Source organism: Hyaena hyaena, unplaced genomic scaffold (genome assembly GCF_003009895.1).
Source record: "Hyaena hyaena isolate Hyena2069 unplaced genomic scaffold, ASM300989v1 scaffold_6, whole genome shotgun sequence".
Classification (NCBI taxonomy): Eukaryota; Metazoa; Chordata; class Mammalia; order Carnivora; family Hyaenidae; genus Hyaena; species Hyaena hyaena.
Genome location: NW_024080638.1, coordinates 4,711,906 through 4,730,428, shown reverse-complemented (window position 1 = coordinate 4,730,428; position 18,523 = coordinate 4,711,906). Strand labels below are relative to the sequence as shown.

Here is an 18,523-nt window from a genome sequence, read left to right as displayed (position 1 = left end):
TTTATGATTTCTACTAAATATCTTTTCACTTGGATCTCTCTCTTGCCCAGAACACAGTTATATGGGTCTTATGCCCAGAGGAATAATTAAAAGCATGCTCGGACACTGCAGACTATCAAGGATGGCCCTATCTGACATGCAGGTGTGGAAGCATTGCCTGACTTTGGAGCAGCTCTGTCCCCACATTCCCAATGCTGAGAGCTCTTCCAATCCAGTTGAAATCATCTGAGTTGGACACATAGTAGGCACTTAGTAAGTAGTTGCTGACTGAATGCAGGGCTTTCAAGGAAGTAAACTCTGAGCTGTACCAACCATTTATATTCATTCCCCACAGCAACTCCAGAAGTCAGAAATCCAACCTAGAGTAAGCAAGTGGTCAAAGGTTCCATTGAAAAAGTGGGGAGCCCCAAAGCTGAGGTCCCTGTCTGATCCCAAAGATTTGTCAGAGAGACGCTGACAGTGACAATGGAAATACCGATATGACCAAGGACATCATCTGCAACACGGGCTCTTTGGGGTCACATATGTGGTCTTCCCAGCATCCCTTCCTCCCCTTCCCTCCACCACGGACCCTGGCCACAGGCGCGTGCATGTGATCTAGGCTGGCCGTTCTCACCATCTGGGACTCATCACCATCCTCAGACGAGATGGTCAGAATTCGAGTCCCTGATTGCTACCTGCTGGGACTGGTGCAGAAGAGCCACTTCAGAGCCAGTGAAGGCTGTTAATGAGGGCTCTAGCTCCAGACCTCTAGGATACCCTGTGTTTTCTAATCACAGTAGTTTTTCAATTATGACATATTCAGGGATCCTGGGAACCAGTTGTTAAACTGTTGGCGTCTTAAAATCAGCCGTTGCAAGAATATTTATACCAGAGAAATCCGCAAACGCTTATAGACATAAACAGAAAGAATGATCTTGGCCTCATCTCCCAGAAATAATCCTGTGACATTTTTGATCTTCGTCCATTCGGGCTTTTTCTCAGTGTGCAGCTGTTGGAGGCTAGAACATGCCTCCCTTGTAGCTTTTTCATTCCTCAGTTTACCCAAAAGCTTTAACCTCCGGGCCTGCTGTCGGCCGGAGGGCTGAAACGAGCAAAGCTGAGAGTATCAGAGAAGGAGTAACAAAGGCTCTTTGCAAAGTCCCTCCCTCAGTCACCAACACTGCCCTCTGTCTCCTGGGTCAACCTGTGAGAGGGACAGTTCAGTCCCTTGAGGCCTTTTACTCATTTCATTTTGATGCTGCCGCCAATAACTTTCTGAAGAGGGTCAGGTCATGAGGCAAGGACAACCTTGCCAACCTTGGCAGCTGCTAAAACATGCCCACGTTCATAGCCATGTCCAATTGGGACGAAATGAATCAGAAACTCTTGGGGTGAAGCCCAAGGGCCAATATCTTTAAAAAAAAAACACCTGATGATCCTATGTGCAGTGAAGCCAGGGTTCGGGGCCGGCACTGGGCAGTGAGGCGCAAGGCTGGTACATAGTAGTCTCTTCTGGGATGCTTCTAGCATGTGTTAATGTCTGGGCTCCAGCCCAGACCAATTGCATCCAAACTTCAAGGCTTTTTCCGGGTGATTCACATGGAGTTCGAATTGAGAAGTTCTGCTCTAGACCAAATAGGAATTACCTTGTATTTTGTATCTCATCTCAAATTATGCAACCATGTTAGTAAGATCAAAATAAAACAAAACAAACCAACACTTATGGAGTTCTGATGTTTCTATCACCCCACACAAAAAAAAACTTCTTCCAAAGATCAAATGAGTCCCTTGAACTTACCCTGGATCAAAGTCTGAACATATATAGATATATAGATACTATCCTCAATTCACATTTTCTTAATTTGCTCAGCCCCTTCACCGGGGGTGGTGGGGGTGTCTTTTCTCGAGAATCTGAATGGAATCAACACTCTGCTTCACCAAGACCCACAGAGCGTTGAGCTGATATGCTGTGTAAATGCACAGAAGCCACCAACAAATATTCAAAACAACCCACAATGACATGTGACTATATCTGCTGCTTATAAATCATGCATCAGTTTCCTCGTTTCCAAACGAAAGTGGTGCCCAGACCCTAGTCATCACTTACTCTAAATCAGTGATTCTCAGAGTGAGGTTCCTGGGCCACCACCGGCAGCAGCAGCCCCAGGGAACTAGTTAGAAAAGTCTTGGGCTGCATACCCTAGACGTCCTGAATCAGAAGCGCTGGGTGTGAGGCCCGAATTTGTGTTTATTTTTTTAAAAAAATTTTTATAGTTTTTAAATTTATTTTTGAAACAGGGAGAGACAGAGCATGAGTAGGGGAGGGGCAGAGAGAGAAGGAGACACAGAATCCGAAACAGGCTCCAGGCTCTGAGCTGCCTGCACGGAACCCGACACAGGGCTCAAACCCACGAACTGCGAGATCATGACCTGACCTGAGCCGAAGTCGGACGCTTAACTGACTGAGCCACCCAGGCGCCCTCCGAATCTGTGTTTAATGAACGCTCCAGGCGACAGAGACTCTTGCTCTGGCAGGAGAGCCACTGCTCCCATGGGGGTGGGGGTGGGGGGGAATCACTGACTAGCTGAAGACCCCTGCAGAGACAGAATGTGGTCTCAGTGGGTGGGCAGAGAAAAACCAAGCAAAGGAGAGAGAGATTTGTGATTTTGTGATTTTACCTTGCCAGGTGCCTGCACATCCATTCTGATTGTTCAGAGCCCACCACCTGTGAACCGAGAACAAAGCATCTGGGTAATTCTCCCATATTCTCCCATCAAGGCTGACTGACCCTGAGATTACTAGGTCATGGCAGAATTTAAAAAAAAATTTTTTTTTATTGGGGAAACATTCTTCCTTCTCAGAAAGAAGACATCTGAATGCTTAGGCAACATTTAGAAATTACCAGAATGGGGGCGCCTGGGTGGCTCAGTCAGTTGAGCATCCAACTCTTGATTTCAGGTCAGGTCATGATCCCATGGGCATGGGATCGAGCCCCATCTCAGGCTCCACCCTGAGCATGGAGCCTTCTTGGAAACCCCTCTCTCCTGCTCACATTCTTTCTCTAAAATAAAAAGATAAAATAAAAAGTTTTTTTTTTTTTTTTAAAGAAATTGCCAGTATGCCATCTCCGGGTATCTTCTGAAGACCCATTCTTTGCCTTAGTATCATCTTTTAAAGGCTCCCTTTCAATTCCCCACTTGTTTTCTGTGTTCCTAGCAGCTCAATTCTGAATTCTGTGTGGGTTCTGTGCAGGGAGGGACGTAGTCACCACGCTCTACGGCACAGGAATCCCACAATTAAAATGAGCAATGCTCCAAAGTAACTTCATGGTCTCATGTGTCTCACAATGATTGTCTCTTTGACACCAATAAATACGGGGAGGGATGAACCTGGAGTAGTGACCACAGGTCTAGGGCACAGAGCAAAAAGCCTGCATATCCGCCCTCTACATATCAGTGATTTTCATGCCTCACATTGGTTTTGTGCAAAGACCTTCCTCGGTGAGAATCCCTGAAGATCCCTTCTACCCTGACATGCCAGACTCTGTGACTTTCTGAGCACCCAGTCCTGTGAACCTTGACTTCCCTGGCTTTGCCCAGCACCCCCCAGACGATAGTGGTGATGGATGCAAAAAGGACCAGGATGTTGAATCCATAGCAGATCACAACTCCACTGCTCCAGAATGTTGGAAAGAGTCACACAAATAGGGAGAGATGGAAGAAGAGACCCCAAGGAGAGAGGCAGGGTGGGCGGGGGGCGGTGGGGGGGAAGGGCAGAAGATGGAAGGTCTGGGGCATAGTAAGGGTGAGGGGCCAGACAGTGAGCAGGGCAGCAGGACCCTGAAGCGATAGTGAGGGGGTAGACGGGAGGGCAGGAGGAAATTTGGGGAAGAAGCTTCCTGATGAGTCTGTGGTCTTCATATGCTCTTTACAGTCTGAAATCCTCCATTCTTCAGAGGAGAGTCAAATACAGGTGCTGAGTATGTAATAATAAAAATTAGAACCCACGTGCAAAGCTTGAGTTTTAACCATTTGTCCTACTGTTTGCCCAGCCATCATCTCTTTGACCTCGGGGTCCACCCACCTCATCCAGAGGCACCCGAATCATTTCTGGGGTCACATCAGAGGTTTCTAGGCTCTAGCCAGCACAGCTGGAGACAGCATGGCCAAAAGGGGCATTGGGACAGCCTGTCACAGTGGTGTCCCAGCAGCTGGTATAGCCTTCGTGGCTCAAGTGTGCAAGCAGCAGATGCTGACACACCAAAGTCAAGGCCAAGGGCACCTGCATGTCACCATTTGGCAGATCCATCTTCTGACCTCCCTCCACCCCCAGTCAAACAAGTACTCATCGCTTATAAAAACACAGCACACACTGAGTTTTAATGAGAAAATAACTGTATACTTGCATTGAATGCCTCACAATCACTATAAAACCGAAGCAGGATAATAACATTTAAGTGGTTAACATACACAGGAGAGCCAGATACAGAGTATAATTTTCAAACACAGTATTGCTGCTGTTTCCCCCCCCCCTCCTTCTCCAAAAAAAAAAAAAAAAAAAAGTCATTTGGGTAAAAGGGCAACACAAGATCAAAGCTGGTAGCTCACTCAATGCTTAAAATTCAGGAAATTGGTTCTGTCACTAAAACTGGATATATTCACCATCTCTAAACACTTAGGCTATTTTTTTTTTCAATACATAGTTTAATTACATCCATTCTTGAGTTGGAAAAATGTTTGTCATCAGAGACAAGAGTCAACACTGTCTTAGTGTTTCTTGTTACACTTTATATATGCGTGTGTTGTGTTGTGTATATATGTGGACACTGATCTATATACTGCGTATATGTCATTGTCTAGGGCGGGCAGCATGCAGAGGTGAAAAGAGGCAAGGAAATTGCATTGTGTCATCTGAGGAGAACACAGCCCAGCCTCCTACCACTGACAGACCCTGTTTCCATAATTTCTGGATGAGAGAGCCAAGGCATGTCAGTAGTTAATCAGCTCCGGAGGAAACTGAACATCTATAAACACTGTAGAAAGGAACACTTTCAGGAAAGCTTTTAACATCTACAGAATCTAAACACGTGTTATAGTTGAGATTAACAAGCTTGCGTGCTATTTGGGGGCAGGGACGAGCATCAGAGGCCAATTTCTTTGACAAGCCACTTCCTGTTGGTGGATTAGGAAGTAATAACTCTCCTCCAGGGGTCTGTTGCATCTTCAGAAGGTTTAAGGGGTTCGTTTGGGATCCCAGAGCCTAGCACGATGCTATGTACAAAGCCCAGTGTTTTCTGAATGAGTAAAAAACTCAAGAGCACAGAGAAAACCTGGCTCTTCCAAGGGAACTACAATTTACATTTTAAGAGGATTCTAAGTGAGTGGACCAAGGAAATAGACAGCAGTCATCAGAAGGCCAGCAGAGGGAACAAGCAAATGTTGGAGACGTAGGGGCCACAGTTCAACAGCGCCGCGACTGCGGGACGCTCACAGAAACTCTGCATTTGTTGCCCTGTCTACACATGGAGCACGGACCAAAGGACTGCGCTAGAACTCCAGGCAATGTTATGCCTGCTTCTGGTTCAATCATCTGTAGTCAAAGGCCAATTTGTCTGCCTCCAAAAGAGTCCATGAATTGTGTGGCCTCCTAAGCTATCCATTCAGCTGCAAATTGTCTTCTCAAAAGCAGGCTTAAGATGGGTGGGGACATGGCTTCCTTCAAAACACAACAAAAAACTTCAGGTTGTCCTGAGGGTTGTTTCCTCTTGTGGAAGCCAGGGTTTGTCTATACCATGTCTGTGTTCTCTACCAGATTCAGAGTTAGTCCGGAAAACATGCAGCCTGTTTTATTTTTTGTGTATCTCATAAAACCCCTCTGCTCTGCAGCCATCCTAGCTGCCACTGTGCCTTGGGGCCACAGGAAGCGTTTGTCTCATCTTTTAGTCTCGTGCCTGCCATGGGAACGCTGAAAATCCTCAGGCAAGGCAGCCTTCCTGGGTGCTCCCATTTCACCCGTCAGGACTTCTAACCTAACACAGACCTCATTTTCCTGGGAATGGCTGTCTCCATGCCCCCACATGAAAACGCATTCCTTGCAGCGGGGATCTTATTTGTTTTGTGTCCCCAGTGGCTAGCACATTTTGTTGAATATTTTTCACAATATTCAGGAGAATAAACCACATAAAGATGGCTCCAACCACCGACCTCTAGAATTTGGCTTCAAATTGCAGGTTCCCTTGGCAGTTTTAAAGGATCCTTGTAAGTTATCAGACAGTTGCATGTTTACTTTATGCCCACCGCTTGTCTGTGAATAAACTTTCCCCCTAAAGTCACCACTACTCTATAAAAAGAAGCAAAGGTAATGTGCCTAACATCTACATACAAACTGTTGTGGAATCGTTATTTGTCAGAATAACATATTAGAGCCTATGACATAACAATATAAAAACAAAAAGGAATTTTAGTGAGGTCTGGCTTCATTATTGCTCTTTTAAAAACCATAGTTTCAAAACAAATAGAAAAAAGAAAGGCTGGTCAATTGTTTTCTCATGGCCAGAATTAAAAACTTTTCTCATCCAGAAATTCAGGGCACCCAATTATTGAGTACCCTTATCATATTGCTTTAAATGACAGTAAGATAAAGCTGGCATCCTCTACAGTATACTAAGCTATGAATACAAAGCATGAGAATAAATACGGTACTTTTCTAAATGTCAAATTACAAAACCGCTCAAAACTTTGCAATTGTGACTCATGCAAATACCATGTTAGGTCAATTTAATATTACAAATACTGCATCAGGTCAGTGCCTCTATATCCCTTTTCATAAAAAAGAAATTCTGACTCACTCCTGACGCTGGCAAACAGCTTTGGAGGAAATAACTGTACACCCTTGTCCCATGAGCATTCTGGAATTTTAATCCTTGTACACACACTTTACCCAAACACACAGATGGACGTGCATGAGCGGGCACACGTGTGCACACACACACACGTACACACACACACACGCGCACACACACACACCATCTTTAGGATTTGTAGCTGATTCCAAGCCTCCACTTAGATTTCTACTCTAAAATGTTTCTCTTTATCATTCTGAAAAATGCTGGTTGCTCAGCAAAAATAAGTAATATCTCTTACTTCCTATTTTCCCCACATTCTCCCCCCCTGTTTCTCAGTCTACCTTCATGACCTTTCTTTAATGTTTCCTTTCTGATTGATCCAAAATAATCTTTCATTCTTCCTACTAAGGTCCACTTTATAATATAAAATATAAACACCTTTTTATTTCCTGTCATCTGCCTCTCGAAGGCAGTTTGCCCTTTTTTCAATTACTGCCGCTCTAAAAATACCCCCACCATCTTGAGCCAAGCTGTTGAATGTGTACAGATTTTATACATGGATATACTCCCCCCATCCCATCATAAAAATAGTTGTTGCCCACTAAATATAGTTTTCATATGAAGAAACTTAATTGTGAAAATGTGTTCTCATAAACGGCAAATTAGTCAATACTATAAGCAGACGAGATCCTAAAGCTAAAATAATCCATTTGGTTTGGCTTTCTCCCTCTTTCTCAACCCCCTCGTGTAGAATCGACGGTGTTTGCAACATGAAGAAAAACTGTCTTAAGAAGGTGGATTGTATACATTGCGATCATTAATTGCTCCCAATTAAAAACAATTAGATGTAAGAGAAATGGAATCCTAATTGCCTCTCCTGGGCAGATACAGAGAGACTTGCATTTCGTTTTATGGCTGGCTGCTGGAGTAAATCGGGTTGTTCCCACACCTCTGATGCTGTGAGCGCTGGCGAGGAACCGGTGCAGGGAGTACCCTGCGCCCTGTAGACTGCACCAGCGCGGGCTCTGCGGCTCTACATGGCCCTGTCACCAGTGTTTGTCATCACCCAGCGAGGCTGGTCTCAATGCTGCCTGGAGCTACCGTGTTGATTTGCTTGGAACTGCTTTGTCCTTTTGGATCAACTGTGGATGGGTCCAAATCCAGGCGATTCTTTGAGTCTCAAAAAATCCTTTGTCTTTTGACTCCTGGGTGTTTGTTTACAGAGTGTGGCGGGTGGGCTTCTTTTCACTGTAGGTTTTCATCGTTGGTCATTGCAGCTTCCGGTCTACATAAGGATTGTGGAGTTTGTTTGCACTTTAATAAATATCCCATTAAAATGATTCGATGTGTTGATTTCTTGGTTTCTTGGTAACCCAAGCACCAAAGAAGCTTCCTGGGTGGAAGGAAGTTTGTTATTCATTGTCCTCTTCCTCCTGGTTCGCATAGATCCCCGCCTCCCAGCGCAAGGCCAGGGCGCTCTTTCTTCGATTAACCCGTGTGGCCTCAAGGACCTGAAGAGAGAGGGGGAAAAATTAACCAGAGTTCATGGATGTTCCTTATGTACACAGATCAACTTTTCCATGTCTTTCCTCCTTCCCCCTCAATAGCATATAATAAAGGGAAAGTAACAGGGTCTGATACTGCTCGGAGGAAGGAGAGACATGGTCAGTAAAGCAGGTGGGTTGGTTCCGGATATGCATTCATTTCCTAGCCACATTTCATTTGCTATTTGACCCATAGTTTTCAAGGTAGAAAGATTTAATTCCCCTGAAGTGTTCTGCACCTCTTGACTCTGCACTGAGTGTGTTGATAACACAGATCTCAACCTGTTATTCAATCGGTGCTGTCCGGTGGACATCACTATCTGTGTCATCAATATGGTAGCCACTAAGCTACATGGCTATGGAGCACTAGGAATAAGGCTAATATGGCTGAGAAATTAAATATTTAAGTTTACTTAATTTTTGTTTTAATATCCTCATGGACCCTACGACTACCATACTGGACAGCACAGCTAGCCACTGTCTTAGTTTCTTTGTAAAGAAGTAAACTGGAAAATAATTCCAAACTGGACCTGTGTGGATTCAATCCACCAAGCTTTATGGATTTACATAAGCTGTGATCATATTTATATCATAAAAGTCTACTTTGGTATCACTAAACTTCCAAGAGAAACTAAGTGGAAAGAAAAATAGTTTCCCAGGCCAGTAAAAAGCAATCTGAGCAAGATGATGCAATGTCAGGGCCACAGATGCTAATAAATAAAATGCAAGGTGACAACATCAAGGACAGATAGGCTTACCACCCTCAGGGTAAGGCCTTCTTCCCCTCTGTTCGCTAGAACAGCCTGTGGACTCCTGAGGGAAAACTTCAGCCCGGTTGCTCCAGCTTTAGTTTGATCAAGATGGATGACATTCAGGTTGCCAACATGTGAGAAATGGCTCAGTTTCGTGGCACTGCACCACAAGTGAGCCAATGCATGCCAACCAATTAAATTACTGTGACATTAGATTAGGATGTGCTATTTCTGATATTAATGAAAAGTCTAGCAGAGCCAACACTGGTTGATGATCCAAACTGCAGTGAAGGCTTTGCTGATTCTAAAAACAATCATTTTGGCAAGGACAGAGATGCTGGCAACTCTAGAGAAGCAAGGAGATGCAGGTTACGGGCAGTGGTGGGAAGCGAGGTACAGGCAAATTCTGGGTAGACTGACAGTCCGGGGGTCCGTCCCAACCTGCTTCTTTGCACCTCTGACAAATGGATATGCTTCCCACAGTTTCAGTGCGCTTTCCTCTGGGAAGCTGTCCCCAGTGCCCCCAGCAGGGACAGCTGGACCTGACATGTAGGAGGCCCTTAGCCATGTCTCCTAAATGAATGTGCACTGTTAAGCACAAAAGCCATGTCATAAAGTGTCTCGTGTAGGCGTGCCATGGTCACTTATTCGATATCTGAGAATAAGACACCAGTAGGAGGAGCAAAGAATGCTTCCAAATCTGGTAGAGTTAAATAGAGGATTCTTCCAGAAGGTCAGTGTGTGGTAACATAGTACTGAGAAACAGCACTGGACTGGAACCGGAAGTTGGACTTTCTTTCCAGTCCTGTCTGGAACACATTGGTGTTGTGCACGGCATCTCTTTCTTTATCTGCAATACGGAAAGAGCACGGCCCGCCTTCCCAGGGAGGCAGTGCTGACTATGAAGTCCAGGCAAGTCTAGATTTAAACCCTAGGGACTGGGGGACCTGCGCCTCAGTTCTCTTATGTGTGAAGTGGGCATCATAAAAGCGATACGGTTCAGAGTTGGCCTGAGGAATCAATGAGGCAGTGTACGTACAGCACTTAGCATAGGCCCTGGTGCATAGTTTACAAACAATAATCATTTCTGTCGTATGTGAAGGGGCTTTGTAAGCTCTTGAGTGGTGTTCAGACCCAAGGCATTTTGATAAGGAGCTCTACGTTGTGTAAGATGCTCATCTGTTCGCTTAGCTGGTTGTAGAGGCACACTGAAAGGCTTCTAGAAAAGCTAAAAATGAATCATGGCTCTGAAGAAAATGGGCCCTTGTCTTGTTATTTATGCTCTATTGTAATTCTCAATCATCTTAAATAAATTCAGTTTCCTTTGTTCTTTAGGAACCGATGTTATAACCTGTCTCTCTGTCCATCTTATGGATGCTTACTGGGTTCCTACTAACGGTCAGGCACAGTGCTTTAGGTTGAGGACAGAGCGCCCTCTTCCCTCACAGAGCTTAGCCGCCAGAAAGCATTATGGGCTGGAAAATCTTTATAATTATGAAAATATTTAGCACAGCTTGGATTGGAATATTTGCTTGCTGCAGCCCAAAGAATTCACTTACACCAATAACGAGGCGTCTTAATTCATTCCTCTAATTTGTATGCCACTTAACACGATACTGAATTTCTGAGGACATCCAGAGCCTCTTGGAATGGCAAAGACAGGAAAATAAATGGGTCATTAGAAAAACAGCCAGCAACCTAGCGATCAGATTGTCTTCAGGTAGACCAGGTTTCTGATCTAGGACTGGCTCAGGGACCACCCTACAATGGCCTTTTTGAAGGTTCAAAGGCCAAGCCCTTTTATTTAGATCGCTCATCTAAATAAGCATTTGTTCCATAATTAATTCAGAGTACAGTATTATAGTGTGTGTGTGTCTGCGTGTTTCTCTAGAGCAAATCTAGACACTTTAGTTACTGCATATGGACTTTATCTCCTAATGCCCATTCTTTTCTTTTCTGGGCAAAAAAAAAAAAAAAGCACTTGCCTCCGAATACAGTAAACACATCACAAGTACTTGTGAGCCACTTACTGTTCTGTGGGACTCACACTATTATCCCTCGCATTTCACACAGGAAGAAACTGAAGCAAAGGGAGGTTAAGGTGACCAATGTTAAGGTGGACGAAAAGCTGAGATTTGCACCCAGAATCCTGGGTGTGGAGCTGATGTCTGAGGCCACCAGGCCCCCCTGTGGCTCAGTGCCTATGTGCCTACTAGATCTTCAATACATTGTTAACTGAGTGAATGAGTCAGTGATTCTCCCTACAGTTCTATAGATTTGAAATAATTCTTTTAAAAACAGTAAAATAGTTTGTCGGAAGAAGCAACAGAAAGAGCAATACTCTCTACAGGAATGGAGAGGGGGAAACATAAAAAAGTTTAAAAATAATAATAGAGAACCCTGATTTAAGGTTTTGTTGCTTTTGCAAATTCAGATTTAGAGCCGGTGGGAGGGGAAAAAATCAATGATCTTTAAACAACCCTCTATATTAATTTCCTTTCTCTAGTGCTTGGGGGAATTCCAGCCAATTGCTTAACTTTGCATAGAAATCAACAGAGAAGATTGTATTTGGGGGGGAGTGTAACAAAAGGCAGAGGGGTTAGGTAACATCGGTCAGTCACCCTATGTACGTTAATATTTTGTCTTCCCAAATTCCTCTTCAGCTGAAGATAGACGGGCACCAGTTTTATCTTCCTTGGATATATTTGATTAGAATTTCATTATTCTTAATGGTGTTAACTCAAAGGGGAGAGGGGCCTACGGCCCAATTCTTCCACTGCCATTGCCAAGATGAGAACCACAATTAGTCACTGAGGAGGATACAGGGAACGATATTCTCAATATTCATTTTATATTTTATGAAAGAAAATTACTGATCATCATCAGCTCCCATCTCTGGTTCTAATGATTTTGCAAAATAGGGAGGTTTTAAAAATATACTGGGCGATAAGTTAGCACAGCCATTCTGAGGAATAATTTGCAATATGTAATGAATGTGAGGATGTATCGTCCCTATATAACTAGTTCTTCCACTCCTAGACATATAGAGAGAAGCTCTTCCATAGGTTATCCAAAGAGATATGTATAATAACATTCACTGAAGCATTGTTTGTAATGGCAAAAAAAAAAAAAAAAAAAAAAAAGAACCAATCAAGAGAGAGAGAGAGAGAACCAAGCAACATTTCTATAGGAAATAGGAGGATGAATAAATAGCGATATGGTCTTTCAAAGGGATCCTATACAGCAGTTATAGTGAACGAAGTAGAGCCCTAAGTAGCAATGTGGACACGTCTAAAAACAACGTAAGCAGGGGCGCCTGGGTGGCTCAGTCAGCTGAGCATCTGACTCTTGATTTTGGCTCAGGTCATGATCTCCCAATTCATGACATTGAGCCCCACATTGGGCTCTGTGCTGACAGCGTGGAGCCTGCTTGGGATTCTCTCTCTCCCTGTCTCTCTGTCCCTCCCCACTCATGCTCTCTCTCTCTCTCTCTCTCAAAAGAAATAAATAAACTAATTTAAAAAAAACAACATAGACAGAATAAAGAGTGGAGGACACTATAGTATATCATTTTTAGAAAGTTATAAAGCATGCAAAACCATAAGATGTTATTCATGTATACAAACATATGAAATATAAATGTAAAAACATGCATAGAAATGATGGACCCCAACTCAAAAAAAGTTACCCCTCAGGAGAGAGAGAAGGGGGACTGGGAGCAGTAACAATAGCACCTGAGTCGTATTTACCATATTAATCTATTTTCAAAACATTAAGCAAATACTATGAAATGTTAAGAATGGTCAAAGCTGGAAATGTGGGCTTTATGGTCTTATTATCTCTTCTCAGTGGCACATTTGAATGTCGGCTCCGTAACATCAGGGACTTTGTTTTGTCGACTGCTCTGTTTTTGGAACCTAGAAAAGTGCCCGGTGCGAACTAGGTTCTCAATAGATCGTTAACGGAGCCAATGAGTCAATGATTCTCCCCACAGCTCTGTAGATTTGAAGTAATTCTTTTAAAAATAGTAAAATGCTAAAGAGAAAAAAATCAAAACATAGCGTTTTCCCATTAAGAAGGAAAAATATTTAAAAATTAGAGGAAAATGAAAAACACTGTGACGTTCCATAGCACAGGTATTTGTGAAATCTGTGTAAAAGGAAATGGTAGAGAAAGGAGGAGATTTGGGGGAATTCAATACGTAAAGGAGCTTCTAAAACAAACGAAAAGAGGTTTAGAGATGGGGGCAGGGAGGGAAGCGGGCACCGGAATGGTTCAGTTTTGGAGTAACTTGTCCTGAGGCTACGGAGCGGAACTCTCTGGATTTGTGTTATAGCAAACAAAGGACTGGTCAGAATCAACAACTCAGTCCTCTTAAGCTGTCATGTTTTCTAATCGGACCGGAGTAGATTTGCTATCGGTTCCTGGAGAGACTACCGTCCGTGCCCTTGAGTGCAAACACCCTCCAGATTTGTGTGTGGGGGGGGGGGGGGTTTCTCCGGCCCCACCGCACCGCACCGCACCGCACCGCACAGCAGCGGGTAGCACTGGTGCATACACCCCAACACTTCCAGGCAGTCCCCAGTTCCGAAAAGGCTGGAAGAAAGAAATATGGAGACGAGCTGCTTTCTTGCCCTTCTCCTTTAACCACAAGAGCATGCACCTGGGTCAGGCATGCAGGAACACCACGACAAACAAGTGGAAAAGTACCTCGGAAGTCACCTTGCAAGACAGTAACTTAGAGGTGTACTGGCAGAGAGGGAAAAGAGCAGGGTTAGTACACAGCAGAGACACACTCACACAACACCCCCAGCCGGGAACCAGCACCACGCTGGGGGCAGATGAGCGGGGAAGTGACACCGGGAGACCATTACACACCCACACAGACTTGCTTCATCTGATATTAGTTTAGGAGCAAGGAGATAACCCTGTTATTCATTAATAAAAATATCAGATGAGCCATACTTTGTTAATTCAAGATTTGTGGCTTCCATTTTCGGTGCTTTGAATTAACAAGATTCTGCCCTGCCCCGGTATGCAACCAGCTGCCCACCAGCAAGGTCTCTGATGGCCATTTTGGATTTGCTAGAATCTATAGCCAAACAGCTTTTACGCTTCCTGTAGTTCCTTTGAGCCCACAGCAGTCCCGGAGCCCATTGTCCCACAAAACGAAGACCCCAACCACAGGCAGGAGTTGATCTGGTTCGGAGGTGTGTAGAGGCAGATTCTCTGCAGTGGAGTTGTGAACGGCACTGCCTGGGGAAGGCCCACAGCCTCCCTCATCGCTAGCTTGGGAGCCTGGATAAGTTCCTGGGAGCGGGGTGATCACGTAGCAGCTAAAGTGACCCTTTAGTACCTGTAGGAGTCTAAAAGCCTCCACCAGAAAAGCTCAGGGAAAAAATGGGCCAGCTATGGGAAGTGACGCAGAAGAACCGACTCTGGCCAGCCTCCGCTGGAAGTGTGGTGATGACCTCACACTTACACAGCTAGGGCACCGGAGGCGTTTCTTGATTCTTGGGGTTGGCAGTCATAGGCTGGTTAGGTGGGATCATATGTCTGTGGTCATTAACTGCTTCTAATGTATAAGAGCTTAAAAATGATAGTTCTGTACTGATTGGGCTGATGACTAGGGGCTGATGAACTTGGAGTTTTCATCCCCTTTTCGCACCCGAGCAGGGTGTGAGCAGCAGGAGGAATCTGGGCAGCAGGAAACACTGTTGACTGTGAGCTGGGCTTCCCGTGGAGCCTGGGATGTGGGGCCCTGGATGCGCTTCCCTCATCCACCCAGTGAGAGTGGGCCACGGGGTGTCTTGGGTTGGTGGGCAATGTGTGCGAGAAACTCTCAAGAAAGCAATAACTGCTAGCCCCCAGCTTTGACTTAGCCCAGGAGAATACATGAGGCCTTTTCTTATTTCAAGACAGGCAGGGATGGCTGAAATACTTGTCAGTATCTATTTTTGGCATAAGAGAGAGAGTAGAAAGCCCACCAAAAGTAGATCCTGTGCTAGCTGTGGGGCTGGGACTGAATGCCTATAGGAGCCTGTGACCTGGGTGTAGGCCAGCACTAACTGAGAAAGAGAAAGCAAACCCACCAACCCGTTCAAGAGCATCACTGACTCAAGAACCCATTGTTTTCTGAGGCTCGCCTCAGGTCAGGTTGGGAGAACAGCTGGCCAGAGAAACACTTTTGCCCACATATCCTTCCTTTGCAAGGCATCAAGGAACCCTCTAGGAAACTATGATTCATCAGCCCATCATGTGTTACATGACTGACCAGAGATGTCATCGGGTCCAGATAAGGGTGCATTTCCACATGAGAAAACATTTCCAGATAAGAGAAGCCCACAGTAAGAAGAGGACTGTTGCATCTGGGTGTGCGGTGCAAGTACTGCACAAAAGCACCAGGCTGAGGGGGTGGGGGTTGAAGTTCAGTGCCCCCACTCCACTCACAGCATGGCAGGTGCATCCTGGAAGATGAAAAATGGCACCATTTTAAACGTTCTTGCAAAGGTCCTGTAAAGGCTGGTAAACAGCCAGGGTAAGGGGGTAAGGGTGAGGAGAGCAACCTCCTTACCCCCAAATTAGCTGAGGGGTCCATTAGTCAGTGGGGCCTGGCTGAAACCTTCAGCACGGAGACATTCACTGGTGACTACATCACACAGAAAAAGGTCCCCGGCAGATGGGCACCTGCTCAAGGTCTGAGCTAGTGACGGCCATTCGGGGATAACGTTTCAGGAAAAGGGGCTTTTTTCCTGTTCTCTTGTCACTGACTTTTTCACCAACTGCAAAATGAGCAGAAGATCTACAGAAAACTTAATATTCCCAATGCAGTGACTTGTGGGTAGATATTCCAAGAGAGAGAGGCACGATTTAATTTCTCATCTTCTATCGTTCTTTGAACCGTCACCTTGTTTCCAGCAGGAGAGCAGGACAGCTCAGGGGCATCAAAAAGGCCACTGAATGCTACAGCTGGCTTCCCTCACGCCATCCTCATGGCAAGGATCCACGAGCCAGAGGCCTCCTTCCTGTCCTGCATATGATTTTTTTTATAATGTGGGAAAACTTAAGCTGGAAACGAGCTGGGGACAGGACTCCAGCAACCACTGCTGCTCTGGGGTGGGGGAATGAATCTGTTTTGATGGCCAGGATAGTTTTCTCGGGGGCTGGCACAAACTACTCATGAGAACTATAGGCGTGGCTTCCCTTGGCTTCTCTGTCTTCTCTTTCTTCTGTCCTTCATGCTCAATAATAGCATTGTGTCTAATGTATCACTATACTTCTTTCACGGTTGCTCCATTTGGTTTTTAGGTCTTCCTTCTCCTTAGCAAGCAAGTAAGAATTCTTTCCATTCCAACCAGAAAGAACTCGCTGCCTCCTATGGGCAAACACATGGTTTGGTCCTGATCATGTGTGAGGGACTCAGAGTGCTGCCAAGTGACTTACTGGAAGGAATCCTGGATGTGTCAGGTGACATTGGACTCAGGTGAGCTGGGGGAGGCTCCCAGAGGGTGGACAATCTAGAAGCCATGTTTCCCCCTCAGAATAAGGTGGGTGAATGAAACCAGGGAAACAGAACTACCAGCTTCTGGGGCAGGGAAGCCAGTTACAGAGTCAAACATCAAGCAATCCGTTTGCTCTCTATTATTCGTCTTCCAGTAGAAGAGACCATTAAAGAAGGGGCCAGAGATTGGCTAGGAAAACAAACGAAGGTTTGTTCATTCCTGCAGGTAAACTTCAACACATTCTCCAGTGACTGAGTAGATACAGCAGAAAAGATTCCCTGAATTAAAAAGGCTAAGAGATGAGGTCAGATGTGGCTCTAAAATGAAGTTTGGCTGATGATCATCTACTTGCTTTAGAAGCAATCCGAATATGTTTTTGAAGTTTCAGGTCTCTTAAAAGGGGATATAATAGTGCATTGGATAAGTTTTGTCCTGTTCCTAAGAATTTCCCACAACAGCAGGCTTGGTTCTCTTGTAATCTCAAGAACGGTGCAAAACACTTGGCTTCGACTTCAACATCTGGGGATGTTAACAGCCCAATCAGTTAATAGGTTTCTTCCTTATCTGAAATGCTTATTTACTTGAGAAAAATAGAGACAGGAGGTTGCCACTTCATTGCATAAGTGAAGGGTAAGCAGTATATTAAAATGTTGATTCCAAGTAGCTTCCTCAATGCAAAGGGGAAATCCGATCTGGTCGCAGCCTGAGTTTGCATGAAGGCAGCTGTCAGCCTCTGCCTGTAGAATGAGTACGAGTGGGCTCTTCACTTCTTTGGGCGGTATTTCCTCTAATCTCTGCGCTCCAACACAAAAGGCACACACAAGAGATGGGCGGAATGTGCTCAGAAAACACTTGCATGGGTCACATGCAAAGTGTTTCCATTTGTTCTTCCCCTTCCATGCCAGAAGGCAAGGGGTCCACTAAACCAACTTCTGCCAGAGCTGCTGACATATGGTGTGGACTCATTGGGAGAAAAGAAGCCACTTACAGCACGAAGCTTCAAAAGCACAGGCTCCAGAAAATACCTGAAGGTAAACTCCATATTTTAAGTAGGGCTGCAAAGAAGGGCTGGTTAAGGTGATTTAATGGGCAGAAGCCCTATGGGCTTGGGGAGGGAGCCCAAGCAACAGAAGTGTCTGCGGCCACCCCCAAGGGCCAGGCTCCTGTCCATTGTGCGGATGAGGAATGGCCCCCGAATGCTCCAGCCTAACAGAGTACCTGAATCAGTTTTCCGGACAGCTTAGGCATACACCCAAGGGGGAGCCTGGGGATGCAAGTGAGTCACCAGGCTGCTGTACATGTGCTTGCTTTCTTTACCACTAAATATTTTAAAAGCATCATTCAGTATCTGGCTTCAATTTCAGAAACCCTTTAAGTTAGTCAACCAGGATATGCAAGGCAGTAAGTCAGCATGGAAATCCTGCTGTGAGCCTGTAGCATTCAAGTTTAAGGTGATCTAATCATTTATCATCTAAACTGGGGCACTTTTTAAAGTGAAAGGGGATGCTGGTAAAAATGATACCAGGACCACAGGCACAAGCCAGGACTGTCCAGGTAAATTGGGTGGTGTCTTCAGCTGAGTCGAGCTATTTATGACTAAGTGAAACTGGGTGGGGATGGGAATGTGGAGAGTCTAAGGCCACCAGACTCCCAGGAGGTGGGCATGGGCCCCTGAGGCTGGTCCCTGGGCTCCTGGCAGTGAGGACCATGTGAAACAGCAGCCCTCACATCTCTTACTGGAGAAAGAAGCCACAGAGCAGATGATTTCCTTCGGGGCTCATGTGAGTGTCACGTGCAACGGTCTTGAGTGCTGAGGGTAACAGGGTAGCCCTGCGGTTTCTAACTGTCATTTAAAATATCTCTTTCCTGCCAAACTGTATGCACAGGCTTGGTAATAG

General features: G+C 45.1%; 1 protein-coding gene across 4 annotated transcripts in view; it reads right to left on the bottom strand.

Annotated features, from left to right (window-relative positions):
- Nucleotides 1-4,359: 4,359 nt before the first annotated feature.
- Nucleotides 4,360-18,523, bottom strand: part of LOC120236916 (A-kinase anchor protein 2) — a 131,730-nt gene continuing 117,566 nt past the window's right edge. For 3 of the 4 annotated variants that reach the window (XM_039239985.1, XM_039240001.1, XM_039240009.1), the window contains exon 4: nt 4,360-8,338. In XM_039239985.1, coding sequence (XP_039095916.1) covers nt 8,240-8,338 — 99 coding nt within the window. In that variant the 3' untranslated portion in view covers nt 4,360-8,239. The remainder of the gene's footprint in view (nt 8,339-18,523) is intronic. The other variant, XM_039239991.1, reaches the window with a different exon arrangement.